The sequence below is a fragment of the Pimephales promelas genome, chromosome 3 (genome assembly GCF_988280905.1).
Source record: "Pimephales promelas chromosome 3, fPimPro1.hap1.1, whole genome shotgun sequence".
Taxonomy (NCBI): Eukaryota; Metazoa; Chordata; class Actinopteri; order Cypriniformes; family Leuciscidae; genus Pimephales; species Pimephales promelas.
The window spans coordinates 36,196,359-36,214,662 of NC_142771.1; the positions used below are offsets into that span (position 1 = coordinate 36,196,359).

Genomic DNA, 18,304 nt, shown 5'->3' on the forward strand with positions numbered 1-18,304 from the left:
GTAAATGTATACTTATGTAAATGTGCACATGCATAATTATAAATATGAACATAAAAAGAGAAAAGTGCACCAAAATGCCACGTGCATAAAAAGTAAAAAGGTCAATAAATATAAAAAATTGCATTCACTTGGGAAAAAAAAACTGAGTGTAAAAACTTTTTGCTTCAAAAAAAAAACTTTTTGCTCTCAGCTTCTACGGTTTTTCGGTGCATGTTTCTCTTTGTTTTGTTCTCGTTGTTTTTCTTGAAAGCAAGTACAGACTCTGTTAATGTTCAAATGTTCTGCAATAACGAAAATAAGCAGCAGATGTCAGCATTTATCTTTCGTTTCTGTCCGAGTGCACCTGTCGGAGGACCGTGCGTGACGTCCCACACCTCACCTTATCCGTCCCGCCCCTGACGTCGCAGACACACACAATTCATTCACGCGCTCATAAGTTTGAAGCAAAGCCTCGACTCTCAGCTCAACTCCACCTGTCCGTTACTGAGTAAGACTGCAGACACTTTCTCAAGGAAATCTACAGCACAGCTCTTGTAGACGAGCGTCTTGCTATGAGGACTGTCGGAAGGCGATAAGCGTGCTGTCCTGAACGAGTTATTTTGGAATAATTTTCGACTGAGAGGAGAGTCTTTGTCGACATTTGAGTGCGCGCGCGCTCGTCGAAGAAGAATGTCGCGCGACCCGGAGGAGGTGAATAAACTGACCGAGAGCACTTACAAGGTGAGAGAAATGACGCTTACCTCAGGACAAAACACCAATATTATTCACCTGTTGAGCCCACAGTTGCTTGCTTAAGTGTGAAACATCCACATATTTGAAGACATTTCAAACACGCCGTCGATAACAGGTTGACAGGTAGGACGTTTCTGGATTTAGGTGGTCAATTTGCTGGTTGAGAAACTTTTAACCAGGTCAGGAAACTTTTTGTCAAACTGGGTCGTTTGCTGAAGGAGACAAACACGATTCTCTGAAGGTTATTCAAATTTTCGGGTTGGCATTTGAGCAACAGGTGGGTTTTAACCACAGCATATGGTTGTTGTCAAATGATTTATTGACACACCCAAATGAGTCAGATCTGAATCCTAGATTAAATCATCCTGGGATTTAGTCACACACGTCTTTAGTCACATACTGTTTTTTGCCTATTGTGAATATAGCCTAGACCTATTTCATTATCTCTTCACCCTTGTGTGATACTTGTCTTTATTTCCCTTTAAAACTAGCCCAAAATATTGCCACAACCAGATATAGCCCAATTCAATTTGTCCAAATCAAAGTGAGGGAAACGTGACGTCACATTACACACGGGATGGGCAACGATTAATCGCGATTAATCGCATCCAAAATAAAAGTTTGTGTTTACATAATGTATGTGTGTGTGGTGTGTGTATAATTATTTTGTATATATAAATACACACACATGCATGTATATATTTAAGAAATATTTTCATGTATGTACTTTATATATTTATACATAATTAATATTATGTATAAATATAAATATTTGATGTATTAAAAACACATTTTTCTTAAATATATGCATGTGTTAGTACTTATATATACAAAATAATTATACACACCACACACACATATCATATAAAAACAAACTTTTATTTTGGATGCGATTAATCGTTGCCCATCCCTAATATATCTATATATATATATATATAAATTGTTTTCTGGTACTGCAGTTATGCCCTAATCCTGAAATGTACCCTTTAATTTTCTTTATAATATAAAAGGAATTGTATCCTTAATAATTAGTATTATTTTGGGTTGGAATATGACCCAAGCTTGTTCTCAACATTTTTCATGACAAATCTACTGATATTGAATAACTAATTGTAGAGACATACAGTAAACTTTTGTTGACAAAAGTTAAAAAGTCAAGGCAATGTGATGCATTTTAAATTCTCTCAACTGCTTTCTTAAATATTTTAAACATTTTAATTTTGGTAACTAGCCTATATAGTTTTAAAGGACACTTAATTCAGGAACTGATTTTGTCCATGGGGATTTGATTGGATGGTTGTGGTTTGCTATTGGCTGATCTCATGTGAGTGACAGGTTGCCCCACCCTCACGCCAGTAAACGCATCATCAGAGAAGAGAAGAGCTGCAGGGGAAGTTATTTTGATTTTAGAATATGACGGGACACTGATAAAAACATTATCTGTCAAGATTAGGATGATAGTTTATAATAAATAGCCTACTGCAATATTCCACAAAAAATAGGAATTGTTGATTTTAATTTTATGGTTACTTTAAAAGGATAGTTCTCCCAAAATGAAAATTAGCCCATGATTTACTCACCCAAGTCATCCTAGGTCCATAAAGTCCATAAATTTGAAGTCCATAAAACTGCGTCTTTCCATCATAAAACTGCATCGATTATCATAAGTGCTCCAAATGGCTTTAGACGCAAGTAGACTGTGTTTGGCCGGAAGCTAGACTTCTACTTTGTAACATTTTAAATATGAATATTTTTCTAACACGAATGCATCGCTTCTCTTCAGAAGGCCTTTATTAACCCCCCAGAGCCGTGTGGAGCACTTTTATCATGGATAGATGCACTATTATGATGGATAGATGCACTATTATGAAAGGAGTGAGGTTTACTCGCACAGCAACTACTAGCTGGCCTCCGTTACATGAACACAACCCTAACTTTACTCTGTGGAACACAAAAGACGTTATATTGTGAAGATTGTTGGTAAACTGCTTTGGTTCCCATTGATTTGCATAGTATGGTCAAAAATATAATGGAAATCAATGGAAACCGAAAGTGTTTGACTACCAACATTCTTCGAAATGTTTGACATTAATGTGGTCCTTCAGGTTTGGATCAACATCAGGGTGAGAATATGACAGAATTTAAAAATTTTGGGTGAACTATCCTTTTAATGTTTCAGTAAGTATTCTTAATTTTGAAATTCTTTGTTCAGACAATTTTGTGTTAACTAGTTGGGACAACATTATCAGTGAATTCTGTTGGTCTAGCATGGGTTTAAACCAGTTTTTAAGTAATTAACCAAATTACTTGGTTCTCCCTGGTTTTACAGTATAGCTGTGGCACCGAATGAACACTTTCATTGGTAGGAGGTTTATTACCAGAGACCCGCTCCCACGTCAGATCTGTCCATAAGTGCGTCACTCCAATATAGTTTGATTCCAGTAAATTATGAGCTGCGCCTCCTGTCATCCGGAGTCTCAGGCAGCTCGATACGTGTCGGGGAGTGGAGAGGAGTGGGCTGGAGTGAGGATTAGTAAGCATTAAGTAAGCACATGTGTGCCGCTTAAAGTTCAGTAAATATAACCAAGCCCAAGTCTTCACTAGTGACTCATTCACATCCCTGCTTCCTCTCTTCGTAATGCAGCTTTGGCAACTACTAAAACACATGGGGCTTTTGCTCAGAAACTGATCTTGTTGTGAAAAGCAGTAGTTTTATTGCAGTTCTCAACTTGTCCAAACTTCATTCTCCCAAACTTTGTCATTCCCATTATGACACTACCAGACTGACTCGAGGTAGTTCGCAATATTGACACGCATGAATTTGAATGCGAGAGTTATTCCACACACACTCTCGCTCCTGACAGACGAGGAACTGGCACAGCACCTCAAACCCTGAGATGGGCAACCTGTGAGAAACTCAGAAAGGCTCATGTGGGTCGAGTCATGACTGGATATTTCACTCTCAATTTCTAATTCAATGTGTGGTTGGAACGACAGCTCTCGACCTGTGATTAGAAGCAGTTTCTTGATTGAGTGACATTGAGTGACTCAATACATTTTTAAAGGAGCATTTCACCCATTTCAACATTAATCTTTATTGAAAGTGGTTCATATATTTAGTCGAAATGTAAAAGATTTTTGAATTTGGTGCCCTCTTGACCAAGAAAAGACAGAAAATAACCGAAGGGCGCATTTGTATGTAAGACAACAACTCCCACAATGCAACACATAGCACAGCTCAGCAAGCCACACCCACTAATCCGGAACTGCATGCAGATCAGAGAAATCATTCTTTCGTCATCAAGGCTAACGTTAGCTGCCATGAGTTTGAAATTCATTTCACGTAAAATTTGTAGTTAGATGGCTGTGGCGAGCAGGACGAGGCCGGCGTGAGGCCGGTGGCGTGAGTGATAATTAAAGACGAGACGCACCGACCGGTCTCGTATCTCTCACAAAGGAGCGGGAGCATAAACGGCAGATCGAGAGAGAAACAGGCCTGATTTTATGTTGTGTTTGGACATCAGTCGTCAATGAGGGAATGACTTCCGTTTTGTATTTATTCATTTTACTATTAAAATGTTTAAATGTTCGCCGGTTCCCGCCTCCTCCTTCCCACAACAACAAACCCTGTTCACATTACATTGGCAAACACATTAGTGAATTACTCCCTGTTTGTATTTATTTATATGGTGTATTACTGCATGATACCTGGATGTTCAGTCAGGCGAAACTAGGATGGTTCACATCACAACACAAACGTCCGTGTGCTCGTCTGATTCAGAGATTTCGTTCAGGAGAAATTGCCATTGTTGAAATTCTCTGCAGCGTGAGCACGGGCACCAGCAGTCCGCCTCAGCTCCTCGACCGCGACAGGCAGCCGCCTCCGGTTCCTCCATCAGCCTCAGCTGCTCTAAACTATACTGCGACTCGTAAAGATAGCCACGAACATCGGATTCGAGCAACAGAATTTCAAAATCCTCTTCTTCCATATCATGTTTAGTTTCTTCAATCATTATCATAACTTCATATCTCCACAGCACTTGTTAGCTTAGCTTCCAAACAAGATGGCGGATATATAGTTCAGTATCTGCAAGTGAAGTAAGACCCACTGATCCGTAATAGGCCTGTAGGGTGAGTGGGTCTCACACCCTTCACTCTCAGAAAAAAAGGTACGAAAGCTGTCACTGGGGCGGTACCTTTTCAAAAGGTACACTTTTGTACCTAAAGGCATATTGGTGCATACCTTCATGGTACATATTTGTACAATATGCACCCTTTAGGTACAAAAGTGTACCTTTTTGAAAAGGTACCGCCCCAGTGACAGCTTTTGTACCTTTTTTTCGGACAGTGTTGAATAATGAGGAGCTAATGTTTGTAGTCTCTGTCATTTCAATGAAATATGACTTAATGCTTAATATGACGCAAAATGACGATTTTTACATCGTAATAAGCAGGAAGTAAAACACTTAAATCCTTATTTCTCCCATCTCAGGGGAAAATAAGGGAATAAACCATGACCATTCAGAAATATGACTGTGTTTCTAAAGATACAACGCTCAATGCAAATGGGTGAAATGTTCCTTTAAAGCAAGCTGACATTCAGTTCAGTCTATCTATCTTTTATCTCGAATAAACTCACATGTAAATCATGTCTTTTAGTTTGTCAAGAGATTTAAAGTGCCCTTTTGAAGAGTGCGCATGTGCGTTCATGCTCTAGTGTGTATAAATGAGTCTATGATTGAATCTGTAAATAAAGCAAAATAACTGAATTGCAAAAAATGGAAAAAAAAATTGCAGTCTCATCTAGTAGGCATTCAATAAAAGTGGAAGTTAGTCCAACAGTTTATTCTGACTCATTGGTGGACTCTTAGATAAATTGAGTTACAGTGATTTGAAGACACAATATATTTAACAGCTAATTAATCACAAACCAAAGTTATCCATGAAAATCAGACCTGAACCAGGTTGGAACTCAACAGTTTGTAGTTTGTCGAGTCTCTTGATGGTTGGGTAGTCGACACACTAAGACTAAAGAGGTTGTTTCATGGACAGAACTGCCTCAGTCCACGCAATGTCATGATTGCAAATGATTACATCAGGATTGCTCATGCCAACTTTTTAACCAGTTCCTCTGTTTGAAATCCTCTCTTTGCAGAATGTTATGGATCAGTTCAACCCGGGGTTACGTAACCTCGTAAACCTGGGAAAGAGCTACGAGAAAGCCGTTTCAGGTAAGCCTTACCATTCAGCAGCTTCCATGTAGCATTAGTCTATATTTTAGGCATTGTGTTATGAAGCATTTGGCTATTTCTAGAGTCTATTTATTAGTGGTTGATGATAAATACTGAGTTTTCAATGCAGATATCTAGAAAGATTATGGCATTATAAACACACGTCTGGTCAAAAGTTGTTTGCTCACCAGAGCATTTATTGGATCAGAAGTAAAGGAAAAACTGATTGTCTAATTGCATATTAAAATATAATTTACTCCTGTGATTCAAAGCTGAATTTTCAGTATCATTACTCCAGTCTTCAGTGTCACATGATCCTCCTGAAATCATTGATATGACGCATCCAACATTCACGTCTCTTGTTTTCAAATAAAAATCATTCCAATTTATGAAGCTTTTAATGGCAATCAAGTGGAAATCTAAACAAAGGGCCGACCTAACGATTGACGCAAGACATCTAAAACATCAAGATGAATTATAGAAAGTACGGAGCTTTGACTTCTCTTTCCTTTTTTGTGTATCATCCCTCTCTCCCACATATAGCCTTTCTTCAGATTGCTTACTTAGTTACATGTCAATCTGAAAAAGTAGGTCTACTGAGCAAAGGGAAGGTTTCATCAAACCTTGAACCAATGTATTACTGTTTGAGGAATCGGGTTAGACATAATAACCATAATCCCAGACTAAACACACCTCTTATATGGCTTGTTGTGCCTATAGACTGACTGAAAAGATTTTCCCTTTTCTGCTATAAACTGGTGGGAAGGCATTGACTATGATTTCATGCACCCTCATAATGCACTTATAGTGAGATTTAGATCATATTGCGATTAAACTTTAGCCTGGCTGACGCCAGACCACTTATTATTGAGAATGAGACGTGGTCTGGGAACGACAAGTCCGTTTTTTCGTATTAGAGTCGAGGTTTACGAATGCCCAGAGCCGTATTATTGGGTGCTACGACTGTCTATTAATGCGCCTGTACATAGCTCATAGCCAATCGGGTCAATGATACCAGATGACGTATGTAGAGCGACAGAAAATTAGACGATGAAGACGACGATGGGTCAGAGATTTAGGAGATTTATGTATACACAAAACGTGTTTCTCAATGTCAAGGGTCCTTCCAAGTCATTTCCTTCAGAGGCTAGACGAGGCTCCTCTTTAGCATTCGGAGAAACACGTAAATGGATCAGGCTAGCAAGTGCACGTCATTGCGTTTTTACATCAGTGAAAGGTCGCTGCAAAAATTTTTTTTTCCATTTATTCGGTTTGGTCATTTACAGATCATTCAATCAATCAATCAAAACATTTGAAACATAAATACTATAGATGACCAGAAGCTAAAGCTTATTATGCCTGCCCTTAACTTTAGAATCAAATGTAACTTATTAATGACAACATCTGTTCATAAAATGAACATTAACACATTCGTGAACCATTGTCCACACCAGAAGCAATTAGCCTGTCTAATTCATTTTTTTTTTTTTTGTAGTAGTAGTGCTACTGATTTGGTTGCTGTACCGCACTGTTTAAACTAGTGTTGTCACGGTACCAAAATTTCAGTATTCGGTACCAATACCAGTAAAAATTCACGGTTCTCGGTACCAATTTCGGTACCAAAGCTTAGTTTAAATTTACATATATTTAAGTGTTTATCACGGTTACAAGTATGGAAACTGTACATTTGTATTATAAACACTTTAGAAAAAAATTAGATAAAATGACCTAAAATAAACAATAGTATACACTAACACATTTTTAAAGTTGTTTGTAAAGTTCTAATCCGTTAACATTTATTTAATGCACAATGAATGAAGTGAACAAACATGAACAATCAAGTGTTTCTATTAAATAACATTTACAAACATTAATTAATGTTGTAAAAATATATTGTTCACTCAATGTGTTGATGTGAAGTAGCTAATGTTGATAAATGGTATCTTATTGTAGCATTACCAAACTATAGGCTACAGGAGAAAAAACATGTTTTATTTGATTTGACTGTACTTTTATTTCATCTAAAACTGCATTCATATTTAATTTTAAAAAGGCTTTTTAAACCTGCTGAGTTATAAAGGCAAGGATACGCCTAGAACTGGCACTGACATTAAATGACAATACTAATACCAGTACTCTGGTGTCGGGTGGATACTACTGTGCTCATGTACTCGTAAAACTACCCCGAAAGCACTTTAGAGGCCGTTCACATGTCGCGTGGTTTTTTTTAATTATATTTTTGCGCGTGCTTATTCTTTCCAAAGCGCTTGCTCTCACGCGGCGTCTGTCGTTGCTATGCAACGAGTTTTTATTATGAGCGCGCTTGCCTCGCGCCTATATTTGAAATTGCGAATTTGCATGTAATCGGCCTCTTATGGCAACGTGACATTAGCCTAATCCAAAATATTTCCATATGTGGCTCTTTCCTCCTTTCGTGTCAACAAGTGGATTCAGAGAGAGAGCCATATCAGCGTTATGAAGAGGACGCAACTGTGCACGTTTCAGACATCGCGTCTAGAACTGGATTAACCTGGTACTCGGTACCTAGAAAAGCTGGTACCGTAACTTTTTTTTTTTGTACCGACTTGGTACCGAAGTACCGAGTTTTTTGACAACACTAGTTTAAACACACTTGACAGTCCTTATTTTGTCTTGTCAGCCCTCATAGAAATAAATAAATAAAAGTAAGGGATAATGTATAGCGAATACAACCCCGCGTGAAGCGGAGGAGTCTTGAATCAGCCTGAAGGGGTTGTATTCGCTGTATCAACCGCCTCGCTATACATTTTCCCACTTATAACATGGATATACCTACCAAATAAATCAATAATTTGATTGAAACAACTGCGTCTATAGCAACACCATCTAGCTGTTAAAACGCATGAAAAGTGATCAACAAAAAAGGCTAACGTCATATGAAGTAAAAATTAAAAAAAGTGAGTCACCAGTAAAAGGGAACGGCTTTAAATCCCCCCTCTGCAAATCAGATGAGCCGATACGTGTAATGTCAAACATTAGGCTGTATCAGAAGGTAACTTCGCGTCCGAGGCCAAGATGGGTCCATAGATGTAAACAAACTTCTTCTGTGTGTCGCGCATATACGTTGGCATCGTCTTGCTGCTCCCTCCCCGTTCTGTGATTGGTTCCTTATCTCAGGTGAAAATTTGGTTCATGGTGTCCAGGCTGCCTAGCAGAGTGAATAAAATCGAGCTGCGGCAACGCAACATGGGGAAACCCAGACTAATTAAACGTCACCTTATATTAACGCAATATTTTGATCAAGTTGATTCAATTAAGCTTATAATCGCAGTAACCATAATCGTAGTAAAGTGGCTTTATTCGCATCTATTCCATTCCATTCGCATCATAATTCGTGTGACGTACACGAATTATGTTTTCATGGGGATTCGTAAACATAGTGGGAAACCATTTTTGGGGGGCTAAATAAGCGGAGTTCGTGTTGACAGCGTTGCATGACGAAAATAATGCAGTATGACAAGGTCGAAAACATCGAAATGAAGATATTTAAGGCTCGTCACTAAAAAAATCAAGTAGTCCGTAGAAATGTTTCGCATTTGACGTAAGTAGATTAAAACAGTGGCCAGCAACACGTCTACTGTATGCGATTTCATCATTTTGTGTAGGGCATATGGAAAAAATAATGGCATTAATGTAAATAATGGCAGAAAAATACCTACAATTTATAGTGAATAACCAAAATAATGAAAATTGCATGTAAGCGGGAGTGAAGAGGTTTGCTCGTGTCTGGTAAACATCTTATGATGAAGTCCTCAATCTGATTATTGTATGTAAACATAGTCAGTGTGTCTGCTTTTTAAAACGGGTCTCTTGACATCAGAGTACTATCCATCCATACATCTTTTTTGAATTGCTTTTTTATTATATGGTGATAACAAATGAGACGCGTGCAGATTGATGAAACAAAATAATATGGTACTCAAAAGTATTCGAATGGACAATTTGAATCAGAAAAGTAAGAATGGTGAAGAATGTCTTTCTCTGTTCCACCTCAGTATAATAACACACGTTCTTATCCTTCTTTGCAGCCATGGCTCTGGCTGGGAAGCAGTACTTTGATGCCGTATCTAAGATCGGGGAGAACGCAGCCGTGTCTCCTGTGTCCAGGGAACTGGGTGAGTCACGGCTAATGCTTTTGATTGAGAACTGCATGAGCACTTTTCCATTTACTCTTCCTATAGTGCCAGTGTTCATGTGTAGAGGTTTGGAAATGTTAAAGTGGATTATATGGTGTCTTTGTTATAGAGTTAACAAAAGAAAGAAAGAAAAAACATCTCGGGTAGCAGTCACTTCAGTTCATGTGGTTGTCATTAGTACTGAACAATGAGAAACAAATAGACTTTTAATCTTTCATTGTTTCCTCAATCGTGTTAAGATAACATGGGTCATAATCTGACGTTGTGATGCAGGAATGTGCCATAAAGAATGTTACGTGTCCCAAGTTTCGGTTTAATGTTCGGTTCAGCTTCAGCATGCATTGAGTAGATCATGATAATGCTGGATATATGGCATTTATTGACTCGTGTCATGTTTGAGAAATCAGGGTTTTGATGGCACATGCTGAGTGGAACGAATGTCTGACCGCATTATGCAACTAATGTATGCATGTGATGATAACAAATTGTTATGTTGCGATAATTGCTGAAGCTTTTATCACGGTGTACTACTGTATTATCACGATATTGAAATAAGTTGCAAAAAAAAGTTGTGATGTCGTATTACCTACATTGTATGCTGTACATTGCTTTCCCGGGACCAGAACACAACTACTGAGGGTGCTTCTGAAATTAGTGGAGGCGCTCTAGTGCAGACATAATGTGTAGGTCATTAATGGCACTTCAGTACACTAGTATGTACTAGTACTAGTCATGGTGGTGCTTTTTAAATATCCTTGAACAGTAGGAGATTGAATTTTGAAAACATGAATTGCTAATTGCTTTCTGTAGTGGTATAGACCATTTTGCTAGATGTAAACAACACTGGTCCAGAAGCACCAGTTTCAGTTTTTTAACACTACATAAAAGCTGGGATAAAATACAACCAACAGAACTGAATCAAAAAGTTAAACGAATATCTTTAAGATGTTTTTTTTACATGTGAAATAAAGAAAACAGTTACAAACTGAAACAGGAAGTGTTTCTGGACCAGTGTTGTTTACATCTTGTGAAATGGTCTATAGAGATTCTCATTGTGAATTATTATGCGAAGTCATTTAAAAATAATATACATGATATGAGTGCAGAGTTTCCCCTAGGTTTTATGAGACCTCTGTCCTTTTAGGGGGGTCCAGGGTCATGCCAACCTCTCTTAAGACAGTTTTGTTCATTTTTAAAGTTAAAATGCATCAATCTGGGTCACTTTCAGAGCTCAAAATGAAAGGGTTAGTTCACACACACACACACACACAAAAAATGAAAATTACCACATTATTTATGATTTCTATTATGCATCGTGTCAGAGGTCACTCATCTGCCAGAACTCGACTCGCGTAAAGTTCTTACCGGAAGCCAGTGATTAATAAACTTAAGCTTACATACTTTGATCTTTGCTTTTAATTCTACCATAACCTAATTAATTTAAATCCATTCATTACATTGATACAAATATTTAGACCATGGCACTGTGACTGCAGACGGTAAGATATAAATGATAAACAATTGCTATTGGTTAAGGTTTAAGGATATAGTAGACTGATCCTGCAGCAGTTGTTTGGGGCCGCTTCATCCCATAACAGGACTTATGAACAGCAGGACGCGGACTGAGAGACTCCAACAGATCCTCTTGTGCGCATGTTACATGAATTGTAGCCGAATACTCCTATTTCACAAGTGAAAATTAGGAGACTGACTTTGCAAGGTCACATGCAGGGATTAAGTGTGCATGCTGGCTGGGATAAACTCTGCTCCGCCAACATATTATAATTTCAACTGAGGCTGCTCTATTTTTGCATTTTTAAACCAGTTTTATTTTTCTCTCGGCAGTCTGAAAAAGCTGGTATTATTTCCATTTCATTAGTCAAGCTGGAAATAGAAGGTTAAGTCAGATCAAGTGCATTGTGGGATACAGTATTGCACACACTTTTTTTACTGCACAGTTTGGCAAATATAGTAAGCCAACCATGTTCCATGCATACAGATCATTTACATAATGCGTACAGTATACTTTACATTCTGCAAACCGCAGAAATTGTGTGAGGGGTTTGGTAGTCATTATGGGAATGTCTGGGGTGTGTGTGTGTGTATGTGTATATATATATTAGAGCCCGACCGATAAAGGATTTTGAAGACCGATACAAATATTTTTGGGTTTTAAAATCCGATATTTTATATTATATATATATATTTATATTATATATCGGCCTATATACTGTATATATTTTTTTTTATTAAATATTGTTGGATTTCACACACGTGTAAAAGAAAAACTAACTTTTCTGCACAAGATACGTTTGATACTTTTTCTCTATGTCTAAATGTTCACTCCTCGCAAGTATAACTTGCATTTCACAATGCAGGGACTGTAACTAGAGATATGCTAGTTATAAATACAGTAATCATTACTTTATTTAGGCAGAAAAAGTTCATTGTGGTTTCCAAGCTCATTAATGTTAACGTTAGCGGTCTTCCACTGATGATAGTGGCATTAGCTAGCTTTGTGGTTAGCTAGTCTATGATGAGCCATAATTTAGCAATAGATAACATCATACTGCAAATTGTAAAACATACATTTTCAATATAACAGGCCAAGGAGAGATAATTGAAGCGTGTTTAATCTGTTTTTATTTTATTTTTTAAATATAAGCCTAGAAAATCGTTACTTTACATTTTCCGTCAATCTTAGTTCTTGATGTTACTACAGAAGAGTCAAGTTTTATATAGGAAAAATATCGAAACTCTTTGGTCATTTTTTTTTTTTTTTGAGAACTGTTAATGGTCTTGTCCACTTCAATGATGTATGCTAAGCTATGCTAAAAGTGGTACCGCCAGAACCGGAGATCGGCTGAATGGATTCAATAACGATAAAACAGTTTAACTCTGGGGGAGTTGTAAAATGAGCCTATTTCCAAAAAAAAGTGGAGTATCCCTTTAAGGGTTTCTTTAGTTGAAAGTCAAAACGTTTTTCACCCCAGGGAACACTTAACGGTTATTTTTTGCAACACCATTAAGTTTAAGGGAAACCTAAGGGCGTTCCTGAGGGAAAATAACACTTAAGGTGCAGATCTTTGAGAAACACCAGTGTACAGGGTGTTTGTGTGTGAACACTTATCAACATTCATGCTTCAAAGTGACGGATTTTCTTTCCTTCATCTTGTAGTCTGGATGACCTTTCCTTGACCTTTTACTTTAAGGGCTGTAACATTTGGACATCGCCATCGGGTTGTTAACACAATGCCCTCCCTATCCGTAGGCGATAAGAGCCGAAAGTTGCGTCTGTTTGGACAGATAACGTCCAAACGCAGGCCTCGCTCTCCACGTCACCAGTGTTCCTCAGCGACTGGAGCCTCTGGAGCTCTTGCTTGGCTGAGCCGAAACCGGAGCCGGCTTCAGGCAGATGAGCTGACATTAGATAGTCTTGAGAGTCACGGACAGATTGACAACGAGGTCAGGTGTCAGAGAGATGGAGATGCTTTCATTCTTAACCAGTGGCACCAAAGACAACACCTGTGTTTACACCATTAAAGGGATAGTTCACTTTGAAATTCATTTTTGATATGTTTTATCTTACCTCAAGGACATCCAAGATGTAGGCGTCTTTGTTTCCACAGTATTTTCAATTTTGATATTTTTAGGTCAAACTGTTCTTGTCAGTCATATAATGGAGGTCTATGGTCACCACCTCAAAGAGCATGCACAGAGAAGTCCAAATTAAACATGATTTAATGACTCGTAAATGTAAGTACACATTGATGGCCTAAGACACGAAACGAGCGGTTTTTGTGAGAAAACCAACAGTATTTATATCGTTTTTACCTCTTGTAACCACAGCCACGTCCAACTGATCTGAAGGCGCGGTCGCTTTGTGGCTGTGATTACAAGAGATAAAAACGATATAAATACTGTTCGTTTTCTCACACAAACCTCTCATTTCATGTCTTAGTTAATGAACATTTAATGAACATTTTGTAACTGACAAGTCTGTTTGAGTGATCCATATTAAACTATTTTACTTAATCTAAGAGCCAAATTCCACGTTGAGTGCCTCTATAAAATGGGTTGTATACATGCACTGTGATTACGATCATTGTACATTAAACTTAAGCATTCAACATTACCCAATAAAGCATTATTTATTCAATGCGACAGGAAGTGCATGCAGGACAAATACAAACATAATGTGTTTTCATTTCATTCCAGTTTTGTCTCTCATAACCATTAGTATCACACGCCGATTGTTAAATACCAGTTTGACATGGCATAATCTACACAAACCGTTTCCCTTTTCTTTCAAGTCAAATTTTGCTTGTCTTACGAGTGGACGTTTCTTTGAGCCGTGAGTGATGGAGAAAACAAACAGTTGCGAGGTCTGGGGTAAAATTTAGGATTTTGTTTTCTGCTCAAGCTACATACTTTAAAAATCTTGAACTTAGAAACATAAAACATAAATGTTCAGATTATGTAAACACTAGGCCCTATGTTTCCAGTGTCAACTAGCAGCAGCAGTGTAGTTTACTCGACTAGTCTCGCACATCCCTACACTAGATCCGGGTCATCCAGATTAAGTGGATATGTGAGTTAGGAGTGTGATTGTGCTCGTGTTGAACTGGTTATAAGACAACAACAGCAAAAAAGTGCTTAAATTAATAGTTACTCCAACATATATATATATATATATATATATATATATATATATATATTTATACTTATTTATTTATATATTTATATATATATGTTTTCTTTTTATGCAGTTAACACTTGCACTACCATTCAAAAGTTTGAGGTCTGTAAAGTTTACTTTGAAAGAAGTCTCTTATTCTCACCAAGGCTGCATTTGTGATCAAAAATACAGTAATATTAAGTTTAAAATAACCGTTTTCTATTTGAATATATTGTAGACTGTAATTACTTTCTGTGATCAAAACTGAATTTTCTACATCATTACTCCAGTCTTCAGTGTCACATGATCCTTCAGAAATCATTCTGATATGATGATTTGATTCTCAAGAAACATTTCTGATTATTCTCAATGTCAAACAGTTGTGCTGTTTTATCAAAATAATTTTAGCTGTAGCTTTAAAGCTCTTGCTGTATCCTCTTGGCCGCTTTTAAATCCACTTTGTATGCCCTTCCCTCGCTGTCTGAAGTGTACATAGATATGAGTAGACTCACTCTCTGTCAAAATTGAGGGGTTTAGGCTAGGGATGCATCGAAATGAAAATTCTTGGCCAAAACGGAAAACCGAAAAAGAGGAAACCAAGGCCGAACACCGAAACACAGAAAGAAATTATGCCCATTATTAGCCCGATTGCATTTATGGCCATGACTGTGTACTAACTTCACTAAAATCAAGGCATTGCAATTGTATAAATTAATAGGTTTCAAAGAAAAAAATTATTACAAATTATGCAAATATTTGTGTACATTAAATAATAATGTACAGGTTTTAAAATAAAATGTTCTCTCATAAAAACAAAGTGCATTTAGAGGTAAAGTGGCAGGGTTTCTTGATGAAGAGTAGCTTCTCTGCTTTATTAATTAAATCAAAAAATTCAACTTGAATTTCAACTTCAAGTGAATTTGTACGCTATTTTTCCTATGAAATTCCCTGGCTGCTTCTGTGCTCGAAAAACGCTTGGAGCGTTGTGATATTACCCTGTGCATTCACTCAAAACAGTCTTTCTCCTTCCCTAGATCACTTAATTTATGATCACACTGCTAAGAGTCATACAACACATGCATAAAGACACAAAGGATTTAATGCACCATTAAAAGCACAATATGTACTGTAGGATTTTTAGAAACCATGGAAACACAGACGACGCTTTAATATGTTATGCGTTTTATTGGACAGGTTTGGATACATTCATCGACAGAAAACGAATTATTGTTATACAGCTCAACATAGCTTAGTCTTATTGTTTATGTCAAATATGTGTCAACTCAATATACACTGCATTTCTCATCTCATCCCTATTTTTCGTTATTAGATAGTGTTAGTGTCACAGGACAACAGAAAGGTGAAGACGTGGTTTTCTCTGTTTGTTTTATGTCAAATATTTCTTCACTTTGTCAGGAGTGTTTAGACTCAGTTGTTGAAACCACACCTGTTGCCTGGACTCGTGTTGTCTTTCGGGAAGAACACACAAACAAAGCAGGAGTAAACCACAGCCCAGGAAGATGCAAATCAGCCTCTGTGTGTCTCCAGTGACTCAAGCCTCTGCTTATCATCATTGTGCATCGGGGCATGAGTCTCTAAGCCAGGAGATCAGCCCAGTCCTGACACATTTCATTTTTTTTTTAAACAGACTGAAGATTGACATGAACCAGCTTTGAGAGTTTGCTTTCATTGTTACTCGAGTCCGCTTGTTTGCTTTCCCTCTGATTGACTACACTGATTGTGTAAAACACCTGTACCTTCTATGGAAAAGGATTTGTTCTGCTACAAATAAAAGCCATTGTGTACTCGTGGCTCCACGGCATTAATCCCATATGCTACAGCTGCCTGGTTAAGCGTTAAAAGATTGCGATCTCGATCTTATTCCTAAATGACCGTGATTAGGCTACGTCTATTTAACTTTTGACAAGTATGATCACGGCAGACGTTTAGATCTGTGTTGGCGCTGGCATGAGCCAGTGTAGGGCCCTATGAAATCCGTTTTATTTTTTCCCAAATTCCGTTTCATTTTTTTCCAAATTCCGTTAAAATTTTTGGGAATTCATTTTTTCTTTTTTTACCTTTGACTGTTAGTTTAGTCGTAAAAAGGTGTGCTTTTAAAGTTAATGATTAAAATGTATACAAATAAAATAGGAATGACCTTAAATTTGAGGTAACAGACATTTACTCAGTAGCCTTTTCAGGACAAATACTGCATGATGCAAAATAACACTGCACTCTTCAAGTAACGACAAAATATGGTTATGAGCTTTAAACTGTCCAGGAAAATAAATTATATTGGTTTAAATAAGTTTAAATAAAGTCACACTCTGTCTCTCTCTCGCCCAGATTTGCTTCCCCCGGTTTGCATTTTCACCAGACATGCGTTCTTGTCCCACACAAAAACAGAATTTCAAACCAAATATTTAAAATTCCTCTAGATTCCGCATTAACACTAGATTCCGCATTAAAGGGTTAGTTCACCCAAAAATGAAAATTCTGTCAGTATTTACTCACCCTCATGTTGTTCCAACCCCGTAAGACCTTCGTTCATCTTCGGAACACAAATTAAGATATTTAAGATATTAAGATCGCTCCTGCATACAGTCCATAGGCTTCTTGAGGGACTGGCTCTTGCTGTCCTCAAAGTCATTAAAGACATCGTTAAAATAGTCCAAGTGACTACAGGGGCTCAATCTTAAGTTTATCAAACGACGAGAACACTTTTGTGCGCAAAAAAACAACAAAAATAACGACTTTATTTCAACTATTCGTTTATTTCTCCCTCTGCACGAGTCAGGTTACTAGTTTAATAGCGTAAGCTTCTGTTATTGTACGTCACACGCATCACACACACATGACCAGCGTCGGCCAATAGTGAGCCTACGTGTGACGTAGCTCTACGCAATCACACTACGTTAACTGACTTACAGGCTCATGGAGAAGGAAGTGAATAGTTGAAATAAAGTCGTTATTTTTGTTGTTTTTTTGCGCACAAAAGTGTTCTCGTCGTTTGATAAACTTAAGATTGAGCCCCTGTAGTTACTTGGACTATTTTAACGATGTCTTTAATGACTTTTCGGGGACAGCAAGAGCCAGTCCCTCAAGAAGCCTATGGACTGTATGCAGGAGTGATCTTAATATCTAAATATCTTAATTTGTGTTCCGAAGATGAACGAAGGTCTTACGGGGTTGGAACAACATGAGGGTGAGTAAATACTGACAGAATTTTCATTTTTGGGTGAACTAACCCTTTAACAGTAGATTCCGCGTTAACACTAGATTCCGCGTTAACACTAGATTCCGCAGATTCCGCATTAACACTAGATTCCGCATTAACACTAGATTCCGCATTAACACTAGATTCCGCGTTAACACTAGATTCCGCGTTAACACTAGATTCCGCATTAACACTAGATTCCGCATTAACACTAGATTCCGCGTTAACACTAGATTCCGCGTTAACACTAGATTCCGCATTAACACTAGAT

General features: G+C 37.7%; 1 protein-coding gene across 1 annotated transcript in view; it reads left to right on the forward strand.

Annotated features, from left to right (window-relative positions):
* The first annotated feature begins 432 nt into the window (after positions 1-432).
* Positions 433-18,304, forward strand: part of baiap2l1b (BAR/IMD domain containing adaptor protein 2 like 1b) — a 77,681-nt gene continuing 59,809 nt past the window's right edge. Inside the window, exons 1-3 of the mRNA XM_039687256.2 lie at positions 433-720; positions 5,888-5,963; positions 10,031-10,117. Coding sequence (XP_039543190.2) covers positions 670-720; positions 5,888-5,963; positions 10,031-10,117 — 214 coding nt within the window. The 5' untranslated portion in view covers positions 433-669. The remainder of the gene's footprint in view (positions 721-5,887; positions 5,964-10,030; positions 10,118-18,304) is intronic.